The following is an 18,831-nucleotide window of genomic DNA, read 5'->3' as shown; positions in this document are numbered from 1 at the left end:
ACTTCAAGCCAGGGGGTGCAGCAGCACCCCCAGCACCCCTAGTTCCAGCACTTATGTGTAGCACCCTATGGCAACAAAACTGTAGCTGTATATGGCAGAGAAATACTGCCAGACTAAGCACAAGCCTCTGCATTGTTTGCATCAAAATGTGTCCCCACATATCCTGAGAGTTTTATGGCAACAATTGTTATACTGTGTTCATTCCACGTGATACTTCTCTTATGTGTTTTGTAAAATGCATTGCACATATGTTTAAATATGATGGGCCAAATTTATCCCTGGAGTAGAATTACACCAGGAATGAATTCTGCCCAGTTGTGTGTAAACCCCACACTGGGACAGAAGGGATTAAGGAGCCATTCTGGGCCCAGGTGACTCCATCCCGCTAGACTTGTTGTAGCGGAGAGAGCAGCTTAAGAGGGAGAAAGCTCAGAAGGGGACAGTGGAGGGGAGGGAGGGAGCAAGGTAGAGAAGAGACGAGAGGAGAGGAGACCTATTTTGGGAGCTCCTGAATAAGGGTACAGCAGGAGTCCTTTCTGAAAGGGTGGGCCAGCAACTGGCAGCTGCTCGAGGCCTTAGAAAGGGTCTATGGAAGAGATCCAGCTGTGAGCTTTCCCTCTTGGGCAGAGGGCTAAGAGAAGCCTGGGAGGCTGAGCCCTGAGCTGGGAGCCTGGCTGGAAACAGGCCTGATCAGGGACTGCAGCCTGTCTGAAACCATGGATTGAGGGAGAGCATGGCAGCCTCGAGCAGTGGGAATAAAACCCAGGAACTTGCCCCAGCTTGAAGCGGGGTCCAGCCTGCAAAGAAAAAGGCTACCAGCTGCGCTGAAGATTCAGTTGTATTTGCTCTCTTCTATTGGACTTGAAGTGAAGGATTTTGATGCCTAGTGGGGAAGCAAGTGGTAGGAAGTCCCCAAGGGAGGCAGCCCTGAAGCATTCTGGGGTGTTTGATATCACTGCCTCTCATAGGGCTCAGGGTCAGATCATGGTGGAGAGCAAGGGCCTGGGCTCCCCTAGCAACCACCCTTTTTGTGGAAGGGGTATAAACCCCTCCCCCAAGTAGAGGACAGAGACATTGTAAGCACTGAGTCAAGGGCGTGTCACCCACAGGGGCCCGGAGGAAGGCTGAAACTTTTTTCTTTTGCGGGGACTTTGGGCTGTATATATTTTGTTGGATTCTGTTACCCCAGAAGGAAAAAAGCTCAACTGGTGACCTGACTGGGGGTGAGATGGCAGGAAACCAAGGCAGGTTTCTGATAGAATGTTATCAAAATCTACATAGTCTTGCAGAACGTGTTGAGTTTGACAAATTGACAAATTCTGACAAAAACATGTTGTGCCAAATTTTTTCCAACAGCTCTACTAATTCTTGCTCAGGATTTCATGGCACTCACTACCCCACCAGTGTGCACTCCTAGAGAGCTAGGAACAATCTGACCCAAAATGTCTGCCGTTGCCAGTTTTTAAGAAATTTGAATCAGTAGTAGCATATAAATTGGTAATGCTGGTAAACTCTGTCTGGGCTTTCTCTGTGTTGATGCTGGGCCTTCAGGAACCCTACTTTTGAGTGTCCTACTTCATCCCTCCCTGCTTACAGAGACATTGTCAAGTTACCAATGTTAAAAAAGGATTTGCCTTAAGGACTGATTTTTCTTGTAAGCCATAATGTCTGGATTCCCCCTGGATAATGTGTGAAACCATATTTCCCATGTTGAGAAATAAAAGCAAGCAACAAAACTCCATGAAAAGTGTGCATATGTGGACTCTTTCCCCTAACTCAGCCACTGTCCCTACTGCTGCGTCAGGATCTTTAGTTCCCACTAAAGTCAGGTTGAGATCCTGGCAACATGTTGAGCATCTTCTGGTCCAGCCTCAACTCTCACTGGTCACCCAGTTCACTGACCTGCAATTTTCCGCTTTCTCTCTGTCCCTCACAAGTAAGCTTAAGATATCCTTTGGGCTCTTTAATAATAGATTGAGCTGGGTTGTCTTGAGGATTTGGTCCAGTGCATTGTAAAATGGGTCCCTCAGCCCTAGGAACATGTAGAGCTTGCTGATTATAGAAGCTTCTATTCAGCGGCGGCTCTGGGCACCAACGCTCCAAGCGCGTGCCTGGGGCGGCAAGCCGCAGGGGGCGGCCTGCTGGTCCCTGCAAGGACAGCAGTCAGGCTGCCTTCAGCGGCATGCCTGCAGAAGGTCTGCCGGTCCTGCAGATTTGGCGGCAATTCGGCGGTGGGTACGCCGAAGCCACGGGACCGGGGACCTCCCACAGGCATGCTGCCGAAGGCAGCCTGCCTGCCATGCTTGGGGCGGCAAAAAAGCTAGAGCCGCCCCTGCTTCTATTATATTTTGAAACTTAAGATCGTAACTCATTTGTGTATGTATGTTTTCCTGCTTTAACCTTGCAAATAACTATGTGGTTCCCTTTTCCTATTTAATAAGTCTTTATATAGTTAATTATAGGATTGGATACAAGCATTATCTTTAGTGTGAGATCTAGGGTGCAATTGACCTGGGTCCTGTGGGGCTGGGAGTAACCTGAATATTGTGATTTTTGGAGTAAGGGACCATCTATCACTAAGGTGCACTCACCTGGGTGGCAAGGTAGATCGGAGTACTCCAGGGGACCGTCTGTGACTCCATATTGAGGCTGTTATAATGCCTAAACAGTTTACATTTGATAATTCTTGGGGATATCTAAGTATAGAACTCATAACACTCTGGGGGTTGTGCCCTGGTTCTTAATCTGCCCTGAGGTTGGTACTCATGCTCTTGAGTCACTGCAGACAAGATTACAGGGCCTCAGTCTGTCATTATCTTTCTTCTCACGGTAGGATGTCAGAAAGGGGAGCAGCAGAAATGTCTGTTGGGCAGTCAACTTGCAAGGGGCCTCTCTGCTCTGCTATTAGAGTCAGTCCCCTGGGATGCTTGCACTCAAACTCTGGAGTGTTTCTCTCTTGATGTGTCATCCATTCCTTCCCCCTCCCTTGGTCTCTCAGTCTCCCCCCTCCCCCCTCGCTCTCTTTCTCTTGGTAGCTGGAATACCCGGTGAGAGTCCTGTTGCTGTCCTGTCCTTGCCTGCACCCTCCTCCTGCTTTTTACTCCACTCAACTCTTCTTCTCTTTCTGGTAAGTCTGACAAACAATTTCTCTGCTGACACTATTTTGTGGCACCGGTCACTGTCTTTCATCAAAACGCCTCACTTCAGTACTGTCAGTGCAAGTTTTCAAGATAAGTTTATTTTAGGGGCATTACTTTGAAAGCATAGGTGCTGTGTGTGTGAGACACAAAGCCGATATAACAATAACAGCCCTGTGGGGGCTGCCACTGAAAGCAAGACATGCATTTTTCCAAAGAAAGATTAAAAAAAAACATAATTAGATGAAGATGGATCTTATATGAGATCAAGGAAAATGGCAGTTTTGCTGCAAAAATAATCAGGACTCGGGTGTGGGTGAGACGTAAGGCAGGTGATCTAGTAAAGTTTCTGGGTCTGGTTTCTTTCTGTTCTTCTGCGGGTGTGTGTCCTGCAGCATCCAGTTACTTTGCCGATCTTTGTACTAGAAGTTGTCGATAAATGCCGACTACTTTATGCCTGTTATGTAATTAGTCGTGTCAGGTTTATTATTGTTTTTGAAGGAATATGAAGGGTTTAGGATAACACAAGGCACATCCATTTGTCTGTGGGATAATCAGAACTAATCTGACATGGGACATGCCGGAGTTTGACATTTACTGCTTTAAGTTTTGCTGTAGTTTAAGTCTGAGTTCATTTCAAGGTAAAACTTTAGTTTTGATCAACACATGCTGTTTGGTTTAATCATGTTGAAGACTCTGCTTTACAGATAATTTTTAATGAATTTCAAGAATAAAGTGCTAAATACCATTACCCATTTTAGAAGTGCTTAAAATAGCTTCTGGCAGCAGAACAGATGCCATGTGTCTTTCTGCTGGCTACAAGAGAAGGCAAGAACTAAATATAGACAAGTGTTTGCAAACCTTCTTGAAGTGCAAACTGAAAGAGGGGAAGGATAAAGAAATACTTGTGGCAGAGAAAATGACACTTTTCATAATCCCCATCCCCACTTTAAAGGACTTACGTTGTTTACGGGGGAAAAAAACATTTATTTTTGTGGCTGTTCATAATTGGTCAGTATTTCCTAAGTGCAGAGTGTAGCATGGTGGCAGAGCGTCTGTACTGCATGGGTGACTATTTTTTCCAGCAGTAGAAGAATACTATTATCACAATACTGCTAAGTCAGGGCACTGCCCTTTTCTATTTTGGGACTAATTGGCCTTTAAAGTAACCGTATAGACCTGAAAATGAGATTTAAGGGTCACTGTCAGAGAACATTTAAAAGGCTGCTGTATTTTAGATCCAAACAAACTCAACATATGACAATACTGACCATTTTGGGATTATCAAATGGGGACCCACAGTTTCTCTCTCCCTTCGGGCTAAGCAGATTGTGTGTTCGAATTCCCCCACCAGTGCATGGGCTGACTGCAGTAGTAGAAGCTGGACTGGCTGTTAAAGTGGGGTTTAACTTCCAGTGGAAGTTAAAGTCTCGTTACATTTGTTTTAAAAAGGAATATTAGAGGATAATGCCGATATCCTAACCAACGTTCCCACCAACAAAACTTTTCCCACCTGAAGGATAGGTTTACACAGCAAAGAAAAACCCACAGCTGGCCCATGCAAACCTACTTGGGCTTGCAGGGCTCGGGCTGCGGGGCTGTTTCATTGCTATGTAGACTTCTGGGCAGGGGCTGGAGCCTGAGCTCTGGGACCGTCCCCACCCTGCAGCGTCCTAGAGCCCAGGCTCCAACCCAAGCCCGGAAGTCTACACAACAATGAAACAGCCCCACAGCCCGAGCCCTGTGAGCTCAAGTTGGCTGGCATGGACCAGCTGTGGGTTTTTCTTCGCTGTGTACACATGCCCAAATGGCTCTGGTCCGAGGGACACAGTGCCGTTCCATGATTCCTAAGCTGCAGCATGCAACTGAGTTGGGGAGCAAGGCAGGGCCCATAGATTCATGATTGGACAGATTCATTGCCCATTCCTCCTCCCGCTCACCACAGAATAGGATGCAGCCCACATGGGAACTACCACAGCCATGAGGCAGTTGTAGTATTCACAGAGAATGGAATCCACTTAGGTGCCTAAAGCCAGATTTAGGCCACCAAGTCCCATTTTTAGATACTTAAGTCCCCCATTGTGATCCATAAAACTCCTACCCTCCTAAACTCATTGGGTGCTGAAATTTTTCAAAGTAAAAATTCCTTCAGCACCTACATTTCTGCCTCTGTGCATGCACACTGCTACCTTGCTCCAAGCATCTGGCCACCTATCTCCCACCTCAGCCCCAGAGCGATTCACAAACCTGGAGAAGACAGACGTTCAGCTGCCTAACTCACCCAATGGGCCTGATCCAGTGGGCAGACTGAGAGGGCACCTACCAGATCAGGCCCCATTCAAAATCCCAGAGGTGGTTGTGCCATTTTATAACTTTTATCCCAGTTGTTAGACCACTCAGCTGGGATGGGAGAGACCCAGGTTTCGTTCCCTCACCCCTGGCAGGGGGAGAAGGATTGGAACAGGGGCCCTCCCATCTCTCGGGGGGGGGGGGTGCGCTAACTACTGAGCTGTGGGACATTCTGATCTGAGGCTCTCTCAGGCTCTCCTGTTGAAACTGTTCCATTCTGGCTAAATAATGGAAGAGTGAGTGAAGCAAGGGGATTTGACCTAGAGTCTCCTGCCCCGTAGGTTGGTGCCCTCACCAGTGGACTACAGAGTCATTCCCATTCTCTTTCTCTGGCCCAGTCATTCTGTCATTATTTAATCCAGAGTAGAACAGCTTCAACAGAAGAGAGCCTGACATTAGAATATCCTGTAGCTCAGTGCTTAGTGCATTCTCTGGGGAGGTGGGAGACTCCAGTTTCAATCCTTTGTCCCTCTCTGCCTGGCAGGGGCAGGATTTGAACCTGGGACTCTCACATCCCAGATGAGTGCACTAACCACTGAGCTAAAAGTTATAAGGTGGGCACTACCACCTCTGGCCATTTGTGTGGTGTGAGGCAGGCACCTAACTCATTCCCACAGGAAACTACACAGGCACCTAATCCAGAAGATGGATTCCCATTCGTGGATCGCTCATAGAACTAGGCATCTCCCAGCACCTATCTCTGAGAAAGAGGGTGGGCTCAGTACATCAGTATCTGCCATCCACAAGCTTAGGCAGCTCCCCCTTAGCATGCTGGCTTTTGTGGATCCCATTCTTAGGCACCTATCTCTCCCCATTCATTGTATAGGAGCCAAGCCTAGCCACCTAACTTGGCTTTGTGGATCGCATGTTGTTCATGTGATTTTCTAAATGCTGTGACACTCAGCATTGCAATGCCTAAATCCTGTTGTGCATTGCACCCAGAGTGATTCTATAACTGCTTTATGGCCTGATGAGGAAGGATTCCTGATGCATGGCCAGGTTACGCTGCAGGGAGTGACAAGGTGGCTGAGGTAATATCTTTTATTGGACCAACTTGTGTGGGTGAGAGAGACAAGCTTTCGAACTTACACAGAGCTCTTCTTCAGGCCTGGAAAAGATACTCACGAGTATCACAGCTTAATACAAGGTGGAAAAGATATTTCAAGGGGTAATATTAACATATCCGTGTGTCTATTATAACCAGATATGACCTAATGTTTTGGTACCCTTAAGCAATTGTAGCACATTTAAGGTTATATTTTATAGAGGGTTAGTTATGAATTTCACACTGGGTTTGCCTAGATTAGAGTTTGTGGTCTTGTTTTAACTCTATTTAATTTATTGCCAATTAATTCAAATTAATGACCACAATTGTAAATGCTAGTCTAAACACTTCACCAATGTTTGTGTTCTGGAACAAACGTTTGTAGACATCCAGACTAGCATTTATAATCATGGCAGGTAATTTGAATAATTGGCAATCAATGAACTCAAGTTAAAATAGGACCACAAACTCTAGGCTAGACAAACATATTAATGCAAACAGGAATTGTTTGGATAAATCACTTATGCTGGGCCTAATTTTCCTCAGTAAATTAGGCACAAAATGCTATCAAATCAGAATGTTAACTTTTTAAACCCATTTCACACAGGGGTACTGACTACAGTAGAGGTAAAGCAGCAGAGAATCAGGCCCATTGATACGATAGTATTGTCCATAGGGCCAGGCACTGCAGTCTTTACACAGGCAAAACCCCCACTAAAGCCAATAAGAGTTTTGTCTATGCCAGGACTGTAGGAACAAGTCTGTAGGCCAGCATTTTAAATGGTGTTCCCCCAAAGATTCCCAATTTTATGCCCACAACTAATTGCTGGAGGACATGGTAGGCTATAGAAGGTTGACTTTCTTATCCGCAAGTAGCTAGACTTCTGAATGTTAACATTTAATACCCAAGATCAATTTGATGGGTAGAAGTTTGATATGCAGAGTCATGTATTACAAATACATTGCACATCTCTCATCATATACTGCCTTTTAAAACAGCAGCAACTTGGACACTGTAGAGAGTACACACCAATTGATCAGGGAGCAAAACTAAATTTCTTCTTTAAACCATTTCTCAGTTTTGTCATATTGCTTTATTGTTAGGGCCCTACCAATTTCAAACCCATGAAAAACAGGTCACAGACTACGAAATAAGCCCTTTCCCATGAAATCTGATCTCTCCTAAATCAGCCGGGCTGGGGAGGGACAGGACTTGTCCTTCCCTGCACGGCTGTTATTGGAGGGAGATCAGACCCACCTCCACAGGCAGCACATAGAAGTGAGGGCTCTTGTTGTGGCTCATGGCGCCCAGGCTGGGGGTTGCTGCCGCCACCCACAGCTCCTGCCACCCGCACTTCCTGCCGCAGCTTGGGGCTGCTGTCCCCCCCCCCCCCCCCCCCCATGGCTCCTGCCCAGGACCGGGGCACCAAGGCTGGGGCCTGCTGCCACCACCCATAGCTCCAGCCAGGGCTCAGGGCTGCCACCCCCCATGGCTCCTGCCCAGGGTTGGGGCACCCAGGTTGGGGGTTGCTGCCGCTGCCCGTAACTCCTGCCGCGGCTTGGGGCTGCTGTTCCCCCTCCCCCCCCCCCCCCCACAGCTCCTGCCTGAGCTCCAGGGTTCTGCCTCCCCGTGGTTTTTGCCTGGGCTTGGGGCTACTTCCCTCCCCCTCACCCCATGGCTCCAACCAGGGCTCGGGCTGCCCAGGCTCAGGGCCTCTGCCCCCACTCCAGGCTCCTGCTTGGCTTGAGGCTTCAGGCCCCGCGGCTCCTGCCGGGGCTCAGGGCGCCCAAGCTCAGGGCTTCAGCCTCTGCAGTGCGTGCTGGGTCTTGGGGCTTCCACCCTGTGGCTCCCGCCAGGGCTGGGGCACCCATTTTTCAAATTGTCTGGGGCCCCTGGGTACAGGCCCCATGGGCCCATGCGTTAATCCACCACTGGCCCTGACAAGCAGCTAGGAGCCCCAGGTTGGGGCACTCCCTGCAGCACTGGGGAGATCAGACCTACCTCCACCTCTGGGAGCCTCCTCAAGCTGCAGGAAACTCCACAGCTGCAGCACAGAAGTGAATATGGCAATCCAGAAACCCTCCTACAACAGCTTTTGAATTAGGACCCCCATGGTTACAACACCCTGAAATTGATCAAGTTTAAGACCTGTGGCCATGAAATTGACCACAATGAACGTGAATTTGGTAGGGCCCTATTTATTGTGAAAGCAAGCTCATCTTTCCAGGATAAGACAGCATTGATCTTACATATTGGATTAAAAACAGACAAAGCATTCTTATTTATTACACTCTCTGGGGCTTTATGTCTTACCAGATGTGTGACCTGTGCTATCACTAAAGGGGACAACAACAAAAAAGACAAACGACAAAGCTGAAAGAGAGAAATTCAAGGGCAGCATGAACTAGTTCTAGTAACAGGAACCAATCCTGGAGTCTAATCCTTCTGGTTTGCACCACTCCAGCAGTGCAAAGTAGCAGTAAAGTCAATGCAGCCTACTCCATGAGGAGTTCCCTTGTTTAAACTGTACCGCTGAATGGCACAGACCCAAAGTATTAGCTCTTATACCACGGCCCCTCCAGGACTCCAGCCTTCAGGGTGTGGCCATAGTAGGAGTGGCCAAGACATTTTTATGCCCCAGTGATTCCTGTTGCTAGAATGATCCCTGGCTGCTGTGTAAGTTAGAGCAGCCTTCACACAGAGTCCAGACCTCAGGATTTGGGGAATATAAAGGAGGATTAATGCACAGCATAATTTAACTAGTGACTGTGGATGAGAAATGCTATGGGTTTTATTTGTTTAGTTTTACAAGGAGGATGGAAACACATAGTATACCAGATTAATCTCTTGTGTAACCAGTGAAGCAAGTGATGTTGCACCTTAGCATCATGAAATAATGTTATGATGCTGGGATTCTGTCTTTTTATATGTTTTGTACAGTGCCAAGCACACAGTTAGTGGTACTAATTAAATATGAGAATAGTGTTTTGCAGAAGTTTATTTTATTATTAATTATTTGTTTTTATTGTGGTAGTGCCAATGGGCCCCACTGTACTAGATGGTATACAGTTACATAACAGTTTTAGAACCATTTTTAGATTTAAATATTTCTCTTCAGTGTTGCTAAATGAAGGTACAACACATTGTGCCATAATGAGTCTGAACTAAACAGTGAAACTGATTAAAGTCTAAAGCAATGGTCCCCAAACTTTTCAGGATCACGGCCCCCTTAATCCTGTGTGTGTCCCTCCCTCCCCCCACCCAGAGCCAGGAACAGAGCCATGGCCAGGGGCCAAGGCTTGGGGTGGGGCCAGGGCCGGGAACAGAGCTGGGTGTGGAGCCACAGCTTGGCCGTGGTCGGGGGCCAAGGCCAGGGGCGGGGCCGGGCATGGGGCACGGCTGGGGTCGGGGCCAGAGCAGAGCGTGGCTGGGTGGGGCTTCCTCCCCGCCCCCTTTGTGGGATGGCGGGGGCCCTGCTGCACCATCCCAAATGTTCCTCCGCACCCCCCCAGAGGGGCACCCCACAGTTTGGGAACCTCTGGTGTAAAGTGAAGCTGCCCCAGTCAGCTGGGGGAATAAACACAAGAAGTAAAACAAGTGGCATACAGTATACTCAGAAAGCACAGTAAATTAGATCATATCTGGTTTAATCGCCTGTGGTATCACTGGCAACAGGAATAAGGATTTTTTTTAAATGTTAGTTTTATGTGGGCATGTTCCATTTTTAATGTATAAAATTTGCTTTTTTCACTGGGGATAAATTGCCTCAGATGCTAAAGTTTTTTACATGACATATTTCTCAAGTAACAGAAAAGCACATTCTCCTGTAATCTAGACAAAACCACTAGTGTGTTGTATGATATTTGTGTACTATTAGATGGCTACATTAATTTGTTAATGTTAAACTTTCATTTGTGTGCTACTAGGTACTATACCAAGTATGGAGAATAACCAACCCACTGATCTCAAACCTGAACCAAACCAAGCACTCCCGCCTGCAAATAGCACTCCAACATCACCTAATCAGAATGGCCTTGAAAAACAAAACAGTGAGAAATCCTCTCCCAAGCCCCAGCCCCCAGAGAATGAAACAAGTGCTCAGCCTGAAACAACAGTTTGTGACATATCTGAAGAGCTGAGCCGACAGCTGGAGGACATTATTAAAACCTATGGGTCTGCTGCTAGTCTAGTGGAGAAAGAGAGAGCTGCTAAAGGAACTGACAAGCCTGAGAAGGGAGAATCATTCAATAACGAGGACGGAGACTATGACGATGCAAATGACGAGAGTGAGAAAGAGCAGATAGCTACTGGGGATGCCTCAGGAGCAAAGGAATCCACCATCAATAAGGAGCAAAAACTGGAAAAGAAAATCCTGAAAGGGCTAGGCAAGTATTTATGTAACTGAAATGCAGCCCTTCTATGAGTCATTGCTTAAAACAGAAAACACTCTGATCTATTTGTTAGTCTCTAAGGTGCCACAAGTACTCCTGTTCTTTTTACTCTGATCTATGTTGATTCCCACATTAAATCCCTATTGGTCATTGATAGTAAGAATTTTCTGGTTACGTGTGGAGAAGTGTGACTGTTGTTGCAAACTTTGTCTAGTTACATATGTTTTACATAATTATCCAAGAAATAGGTTTAGGCTGCATCAGATGTTGATCCTTTTAATAACACGGACATCCAGGAGAATATTATACAATATTGTGCTGCCCAACTAGCACTTTTTTCTCCTAGTCAATGCAGTTTGGAAGTTGTGGGTTGGAGAATATGCTGGAGAAAGTTGTATTACCCAGGGGCCAAAAGAGTGGACTTTTCCTACAGGGAGTACACCTGGAGTAAAAAAGGTCCCCAGCTGGTGTAGAGCTGGCAAAGTAGCTCCCCTCGCAGCCTCTAGAATAGGAAGAATACTGTGGGAACAGAAGAGGCCATGGCCACAGCATACTATGCTCCAACTATGTTCAACTGCACACAACCCCTAAGGGACCTTTTGCAGGCTGGATGTAAGTTAGAGCAGCACTAAGGCTGCTCTAATTTACACCAATGGTCAAAATGGTCCCCAAACTGCACCAGAATATTGGCGTTACAAAGGTGGGTATAAAGTATTTAGTTGTCTACCTCATCAAAGGTGGGTGTGTGTTTTAGTCTGGCAATGTATGTACAGTGCATTAAAGATATAGGGCCAGATTCTCTCTTGCATCCAAGATTCCACATGGGGTCAGGGAGCCAGATGTGGCTACCTGATTGCATGGGCAAGTCTGCACTGGTCCTCGATAGAGTAGCCTAAGGGTCTGCTTCAATTTACACTAATGGCATGTGGTCACTGAGGATCAGCATAGTGGCATACAATCCTACCCTGTCCCTCCCTCACTTCAGCAGGCCCCCCAGCATGAGCTTTCCCAACACCAGCATGCCCCGTATACTGGGGAAAGAGGATGGCACAGCACCAGCTAAGAGTATGCACCTGCTGAGGGAATTCTTACTTGTTACAGCCAGAATCCAGCCCTTTTGCACCATACAAAGACTCTGGCCCAGAAATCTCTAGGTTAGTACTGTGCATATAACCCAATCACTTTGCTAAAAAGTATTGAATAAAAATAGTGCATGAGCAGGGATCCTAGAAATCCATTTGCCATGGAAAAATGCAGAATTTGGGTTTTTACAGAGAATCTTTAGGTTTTACATTTTGTGAAAAAATAAAAAATATATTAACTATTAGCTAATTTTTTTTGAAAATACCAATGTCACTTAATCAATGCATGCAACCTCCCCACCTTGTGGTTGATTTTTGAATGCGCTTTAAATTTACACAGCTAAACATACTCCAATACACTGCTTCCGCGAATAGAGGTTACTCAATTGCGTATAGGGGTTCGTGTTTTAATGCATCTCAAATTTCACTTCAGCTTCCAGACGTGAGTAAGAAAGGATGCTGAAAACATTAAAAATCACTCTAAAGATCATGTCACTAAGTTTGGCAAGGACAAATTTCCTGTGTATGGTAATGTGCTGTTCTGTATCCTATGCAGCAAGGCTGTATATTATGTTAAAAGGCAGATAATTGTATGACACATAGAAAGCGCTAAACAATCAATGAAAAGAAACAAAAACAAGAGGCTGAAACAGCAGGGCAATCGACAACAGTAGAGAAACACTGACTGGATCATTCTATTCATTTTATTTTATTATAATGTTTGATGGCACTGATAGGCTTCAAACTTGCTTAAACATTTTAAATATATCAGTAAAACATTGCGTTTAACTGATACCTATATATATTGTGGCTAGGAAAACTAAAGTTCAGCTTTTCATTTTAATTCTGGAAAAATGCAGATTTTTATGGGTTTTTACTGGAGAATTTTGGTTTTTGTATCATAGAAAACTAGGATCCCGGCTCATGAGGCAGATTTTCAAAGGCAATTAACTCCCATCGACTTTCAGCGGAATTTAGGCACCTACGTGTGCTTTTGAAAAATCTACACCTATAGCTAGAAAACTGTTCAGGGCCAAGTTCTAGAATGGGATCAAGTTCTAGACATGTTTGTGATTAGCAGACTCTGTTCATGTCTTCCTCTAAAAAAACCAAAAACAAACAAGGTGAAAATTATTCCTCTCACACCAAGAGGTTTCATTTCTAACTGAGCTTTTTAGATTAACACATCAAACAGCCTATTTCCTAACAGCACACCATATACTAACTGCCTTCTCATCAACCCTCTGTTTCTTTTTTTTAAGGGAAGGAAGCCACGCTGCTGATGCAAAGCTTGAACAAGCTGAGTACGCCAGAAGAGAAGCTGGACATGTTATTTAGGAAGTACGCTGAGATGGTTAGTATAGTATTTGTTGACTTATGTGAGAAAAAAAAAATCTATACCTGAAGTGATAAACAAGATGTGCAATACAGTATGCTCTAACTTTATTCTGTATAAAGTATTTTTTACAAACTGTGTCCCAAAACACTTTTCAGGGTTAAATAATAAATCATAGCCAAAGAAGGTGAAAAACTAATGGGCAAGGCCCAAAAGCTATATTTTCAGAGGAGATCTGAAAAGAGATGGAGAATTGATGAGGCAGAACATTGGCAGCTTAAATGAAATATGTACCAAACCCTTTAGTAAAGTGCAGCCTAATTGAAGACATGCATTTTGCCAACCAGCTGTGAGGCTACAGCCATGATAAAGAATTAACATCTAGTGCAGTTGAAAAAGGATTTTCTCCTTATTAAATTTGCATATTTTCTACTATTCCTAGTCCTTTTTAAAGAAGACTAAATGTTATTTTTTATACTATAGGTATAAGCTTAAGATTATAGGACCAGAACAGTTATTTCAAATTCCATGTATTCTCTCCTCTTCATTTCTCAAGACTTGCCTGCCCCCTCATCACACAAGCAACTTTCACAAGAAGATTCTGAGCACATATTTTAGGTCAGAGTCTTCTCGCATATACATCAGAGTAGTTCCACTGATTTTAATATTTCTATTCTGGGTGTAACTGGGTAGAACTGATATCAGAATTGGGGCCAATATCACTTGGAACATAGGGAAAGCTAAGTAAAGTATCTTTGACACAAATATATAGGTGGCAGGCCTGTTCCCTACTTGCACCTTGTGTAATCATTTACATTGTTTCAGCGTGGCTGTAAAAACACTGATTCTCCTTTGCCCTGCTCCATGTATAGTCATTAACATCTGTGCAAAGTGGGTGGACAACACTACCACTGATTTGGTAGGGTTTTATACCCACACTTCACATGTGTAAATTACTACACAAGCTCCCAGACAGGAGAGAACTGGGCCCTATAGTTACAATCCAAATGCCTGCTCCTACAATGAGCTCCCTGCTGGCAGCACCCCTGCACTCCCTCCCCTACAGAGCCCCATTTAAGCCAGTGGGGGCTGATTTTCAACATAAGTAAATTGGGTCCATGTGAGTGCACTGATCTTACCATGCTGAGCTCATTGTGGGATCAGGATCTAATTCATCCTCTGTGTAATTCTATTGGCTACATTTGGCCTAGTGTGGGCACCAACAAAACAAGAACAATTAGGTAGGTAGATTGATTGATTGATTTAGAGCAGAATAATAAAAGACCTGATGAATAACTAAGAAAAGTCAGCCATAAAAATGTTGTGGACTAAATTTGCCAGAGGATACTCCGATTTTTCACACTTGCTGTCTGGTCACACTATGCTTACTAATATCCACTGTGCTTAGGAAAACCAATGTTTGTAAAACACACAGTTAAGAATTCCAATTACATCACCAACCAAAAGGCTTGGGTTTTGATGAAACAGAGAGCAGGTGATGTTTGTACTTTAAACAGCTCTCTAAAACCCAGAAAACAATAAAAGTTAACAGCATATCGCATTTGACTGCCTGACTTCCTCGGGCAATGATTTTCTCAGTGTATTAGTTCCTGGACTGTTTGCTTCCTAAAACAGATTTTTAAAAAACTGAGAAACTGACCATGGCTTTGCACTATCAAACCAACACACACTGGAGATTAGTGGAATCTAACGTTTGTTTTTCTGGTATGTATTACGGAGTAGAATGGGGTATCAATAAATACCATTCTTATGGTTGAAAGGCTTTGTCCAAGAGCATTTTTTGATAGAGGGTTGTGAGTTCAACATTATTCACAAGTTTCTTCAGTGAATAATTCCTGGCCTGTAGATCACTCCAGTTGTAGATACTGAAACTTGGATAAATTAATAGTTGAATAGATAAAGCAGTTTCCACTGCTTTAATTAGCCACATATCATGAGGTATTGTTTCTGTTCACAGATAGGGTGATTTACATAACTAATCAACAAAGTGTGAAATTCAAGCTTTATATTCTATTGTAATATTCACACCTGACATCAGCACTGCATTGGTCAGTTGCATATATCAACCATCACGGAACATAAATAATACCATGTAATTGACCAACACAGTGCAAATTTTGAATTCTCTACTTTATTATAGAATGTGCTAACGGTAACAGGATCAGGTGCCTCTCAAGAGCCCTTCATGGTCAAGGTTGCTTCAACAGCACCCTGCCTCAGTTTCCCTTATTCCTGAACACCTTAATTAAACTCCACCAGGTCAGAGTCCTTAAACATTTCCCTTTTGGGTCTAATTTTCTTTCATAGATAATTGTTCTTGGATAAAGCCTTTCCACTCTAAGAATGGCATACACTGATATTCCCTTCTACTCCACAGTGCCTACCAGAAAAACAAACAGACCCATCATCATCCTACTCCCCAAGCATACTTTTGACCTCATAAAGGGAGACGTGCCAGGGGCTCCATGAAGCAGTCTATGGACTGTGCTACTTCTATTGATGTTGGACTGCCCCACTCTTTATCACAGGGATCAATTGCACTGTGAACGGACAAAGAAGTGTAGCACCGAAAGCAGTGCTCCACATGCTGTTCGCTTATCTTGTCACGTTCAGGGCTGTAATTCAGATCAGTGAGAGGTTGTGTCGTTGCTTCTCCTGTAACCCCGAGTGCCTTAAAATGCTCTGCTGCTGTAGCTCTCCATCTGGACGCTCCAACCCTGCATACAAGCATGCACTGAATCTGTGTGTGTTAAGCAGCCCTGGTTCAGCAGCTCTGACTCCAGGAGCCTGCTTGTCACACCACAGCCATGCTCTGGTCTCCACCAGCCTTGGTTACTACTAGCCAAGTGACTCCAACACTTTTCCCAAATTTCCCCAAAACCATTCGTCCTGAAATGTCCAGCCCTCTCCTGGACCACTCAGAGGAGTAATAAGGTCTGTTGCTTCTTTAAAGAGACAAAAGCACAGGAGTTTGTTGCTTTAACTAGTGTTAAAGATCACTTCAATTCCAACACAGCACTGGGTTGATTTAGAATAAAAGTAAAAACAATTTATTTTATTTAATCAAAAAGCAACATGGTATAAAGTCAGAAATGGTTACAAGCAAATAAAAGTGAAACACACTTTGTAGTGACAAAGTCTTAACAAAACTACAGGCTTGGTTCAAGGTAAGACTCTTACCATGCTCCTTCCAGCAAGATGGTGGACCACCCCATTAGTCAGGATCTCCCACAAAATCCAAAGATCTTGGTTCCTTTGTCTTCTTGGGTGAAAAATAACTTGGGGTTCTTTGCCCATCTCTTTTATACACCAATTAACTTTTGAAATGTATCCTTCTCAAAGTCCAGTGCCTCTGCTGTGCGGAAAGGTGCCATGGAGTCTGATGGAGAAAGTTCACTGCTGGTTTCTTCCCCGCTCGTGCTTTCTACAATGCAAAGTGATCTGTCCCTGCAGGCTCCAACATGCCAATGTCTGACCACTTGACTATGATTACCAGTTGTCTGTGATTGTACCTGGATGGAAGCATAGGCATTTTCTTTGTCTGAAAAAAAACTCTTTACCCACTTCCCAGACTTGTCTAGTTCAAATACAGAGGGAATTCATAACTTCACATATAAGACAAACACATACATTTTACAGTGATACTAATAACCACTGTATGATTCGCTTTCATATGATACCTTACAAGGCATATTTTGTATAAATATTATTGCACTAGTGTGTAGAGTGTGAATACAGGGGTGACTAGGGTCACAAGAACTCTAAACAAACTCAATCCTGGGGCTTCTCCCCTTTTCCCAAAAGAGGATCCAAGCCTTTCTGGTTCTTCCCTGTTTTCGGCAGGCCACTCCCAGCCCTACCTGGCTGGAGTCATTTGGTCCCTGAAATCTCAGACTCTCCTGCAACCTTCTAATTCTCTATAGCTTCACTCTGCATTCACTGGGCTATTGTACAGATTGTGATTTTACTGCCAGTAGTTTGCCTCTCTTCACTAGGTGCTGATATAAATACAAAAACTTTCCAAACAATGAAAGGAGGAACTTAGTTGAAAACCAAAGCGCTCATTTTCTTTTCCTTCCTTTCAATATACTGCATTTTTATTTTTACCTACATTTTGCCCCTATGTCTTTAGCTGGAAGAACATCGTGCTGAGCAGAAAAAGCTGAAGTATCTACAGAAGAGACAGGCGCAGATCATCAAAGAGAAGGACCAGCTGCAGAGTGAGCACAGCAGAGCCATCCTTGCCCGCAGCAAACTTGAGAGTCTCTGCCGGGAGCTCCAGAGACACAACAAAACCCTCAAGGTTAGTAAGAGGCCTCTCAAACTACACAGCAGGATACATGCCCCATGTTGTGTGGGCAGGCTCAAAAACATCCCTGTGCTGTTCAAACATCACACCGAAAAGATTATTTACATTAATGTATATAATATGCAATTATATACAGTAGACCTCATTCCTACCTACAATAAGGCCCTTTATATGTGTGAGGGGTTGGATCACAGAAATCCCCTTAGGAACTGCCAACTGATGTGCCAAGACTACGTCTGCCCCTGCTTTCCCTGCCAGCATGGGACTCCAGCACCCTGTCTTGTTGAGCCAGACATGCCAGCCCGCTCCAAAACAGACCCAGGGTCTGAACCACATGCCCCAAAGCTGCAGACTTAACTGAAAGCAACTTACAGAAGTGTTCCTGTTTTTAACACTCAGATGCCCAACTGCCAATGGGGTCTAAACCCCAAATAAATCCATTTTACCCTGTATAAGCCTTATACAGGGTAAACTCATAAACTGTTCACACTCTATAACACTGATAGAGAGATATGCACAGCTGTTTGCCCCCCCTCCTCCCAGGTATTAATACATACTCTGGGTTAATTAATAAGTAAAAAGTGATTTTATTAAATACAGAAAGTAGGATTTAAGTGGTTCCAAGTAGTAACAAACAGAACAAAGTGAATTACCAAGTAAAATAAAATAAAACACGCAAATCTAAGTCTAATACTGTAATAAAACTGAATACAGAAAAAAATCTCACCCTCAGAGTTGTTTCAATAACTTTCTTTCACACACTGGACATCTTCCTAGTCTGGGCACAATCCTTTCCCCTGGTACAGCCCTTGTTCCAGCTCAGGTGGTAGCTAGGGGATTTCTCATGATGGCCGCTCCCTTTGTTCTGTTCCACCCACATATATATCTTTTGCATAAGGCAGGAATCCTTTGTCTCTCTGGGTTCCCACCCCTCCTTCTCAATGGAAAAATACCAGGTTAAAGACGGATTCCAGTTCAGGTGACATGATCACATGTCACTGAGACCCCAAGCCTTCATTCCTCCCAGCCAGACTCACAGGAAGGCCTACCTGCAAACAGAACCATCCACAGTCAATTGTCCTGGTTAATGGGAGCCATCAAGGTTCCAAACCACCATTAATGGCCTACATTTTGCATAATTACAATAGGCTCTCAGAGTT

At 44.5% G+C, this 18,831-nt stretch overlaps 2 protein-coding genes across 3 annotated transcripts in view; one reads left to right on the top strand and one right to left on the bottom strand.

Moving 5' to 3' along the window:
- The first annotated feature begins 2,969 nt into the window (after nucleotides 1–2,969).
- TXLNB (taxilin beta) overlaps nucleotides 2,970–18,831 on the top strand; it is a 49,309-nt gene continuing 33,447 nt past the window's right edge. The window contains exons 1-4 of the mRNA XM_005280381.5: nucleotides 2,970–3,127; nucleotides 10,459–10,917; nucleotides 13,268–13,359; nucleotides 17,495–17,665. Of these exons, the coding sequence (XP_005280438.2) occupies nucleotides 10,473–10,917; nucleotides 13,268–13,359; nucleotides 17,495–17,665 (708 nt within the window). The 5' untranslated portion in view covers nucleotides 2,970–3,127; nucleotides 10,459–10,472. The remainder of the gene's footprint in view (nucleotides 3,128–10,458; nucleotides 10,918–13,267; nucleotides 13,360–17,494; nucleotides 17,666–18,831) is intronic.
- Nucleotides 16,475–18,831, bottom strand: part of HECA (hdc homolog, cell cycle regulator) — an 87,947-nt gene continuing 85,590 nt past the window's right edge. Inside the window, exon 4 of one of the 2 annotated variants that reach the window (XM_042848200.2) lies at nucleotides 16,475–16,874. In XM_042848200.2, the coding sequence (XP_042704134.2) occupies nucleotides 16,665–16,874 (210 nt within the window). In that variant the 3' untranslated portion in view covers nucleotides 16,475–16,664. The remainder of the gene's footprint in view (nucleotides 16,875–18,831) is intronic. The other variant, XR_010600102.1, reaches the window with a different exon arrangement.

This window comes from Chrysemys picta, chromosome 3 (assembly GCF_011386835.1).
Source record: "Chrysemys picta bellii isolate R12L10 chromosome 3, ASM1138683v2, whole genome shotgun sequence".
Lineage (NCBI taxonomy): Eukaryota > Metazoa > Chordata > Testudines > Emydidae > Chrysemys > Chrysemys picta.
This window is presented reverse-complemented; position numbering and strand designations above follow the sequence as displayed.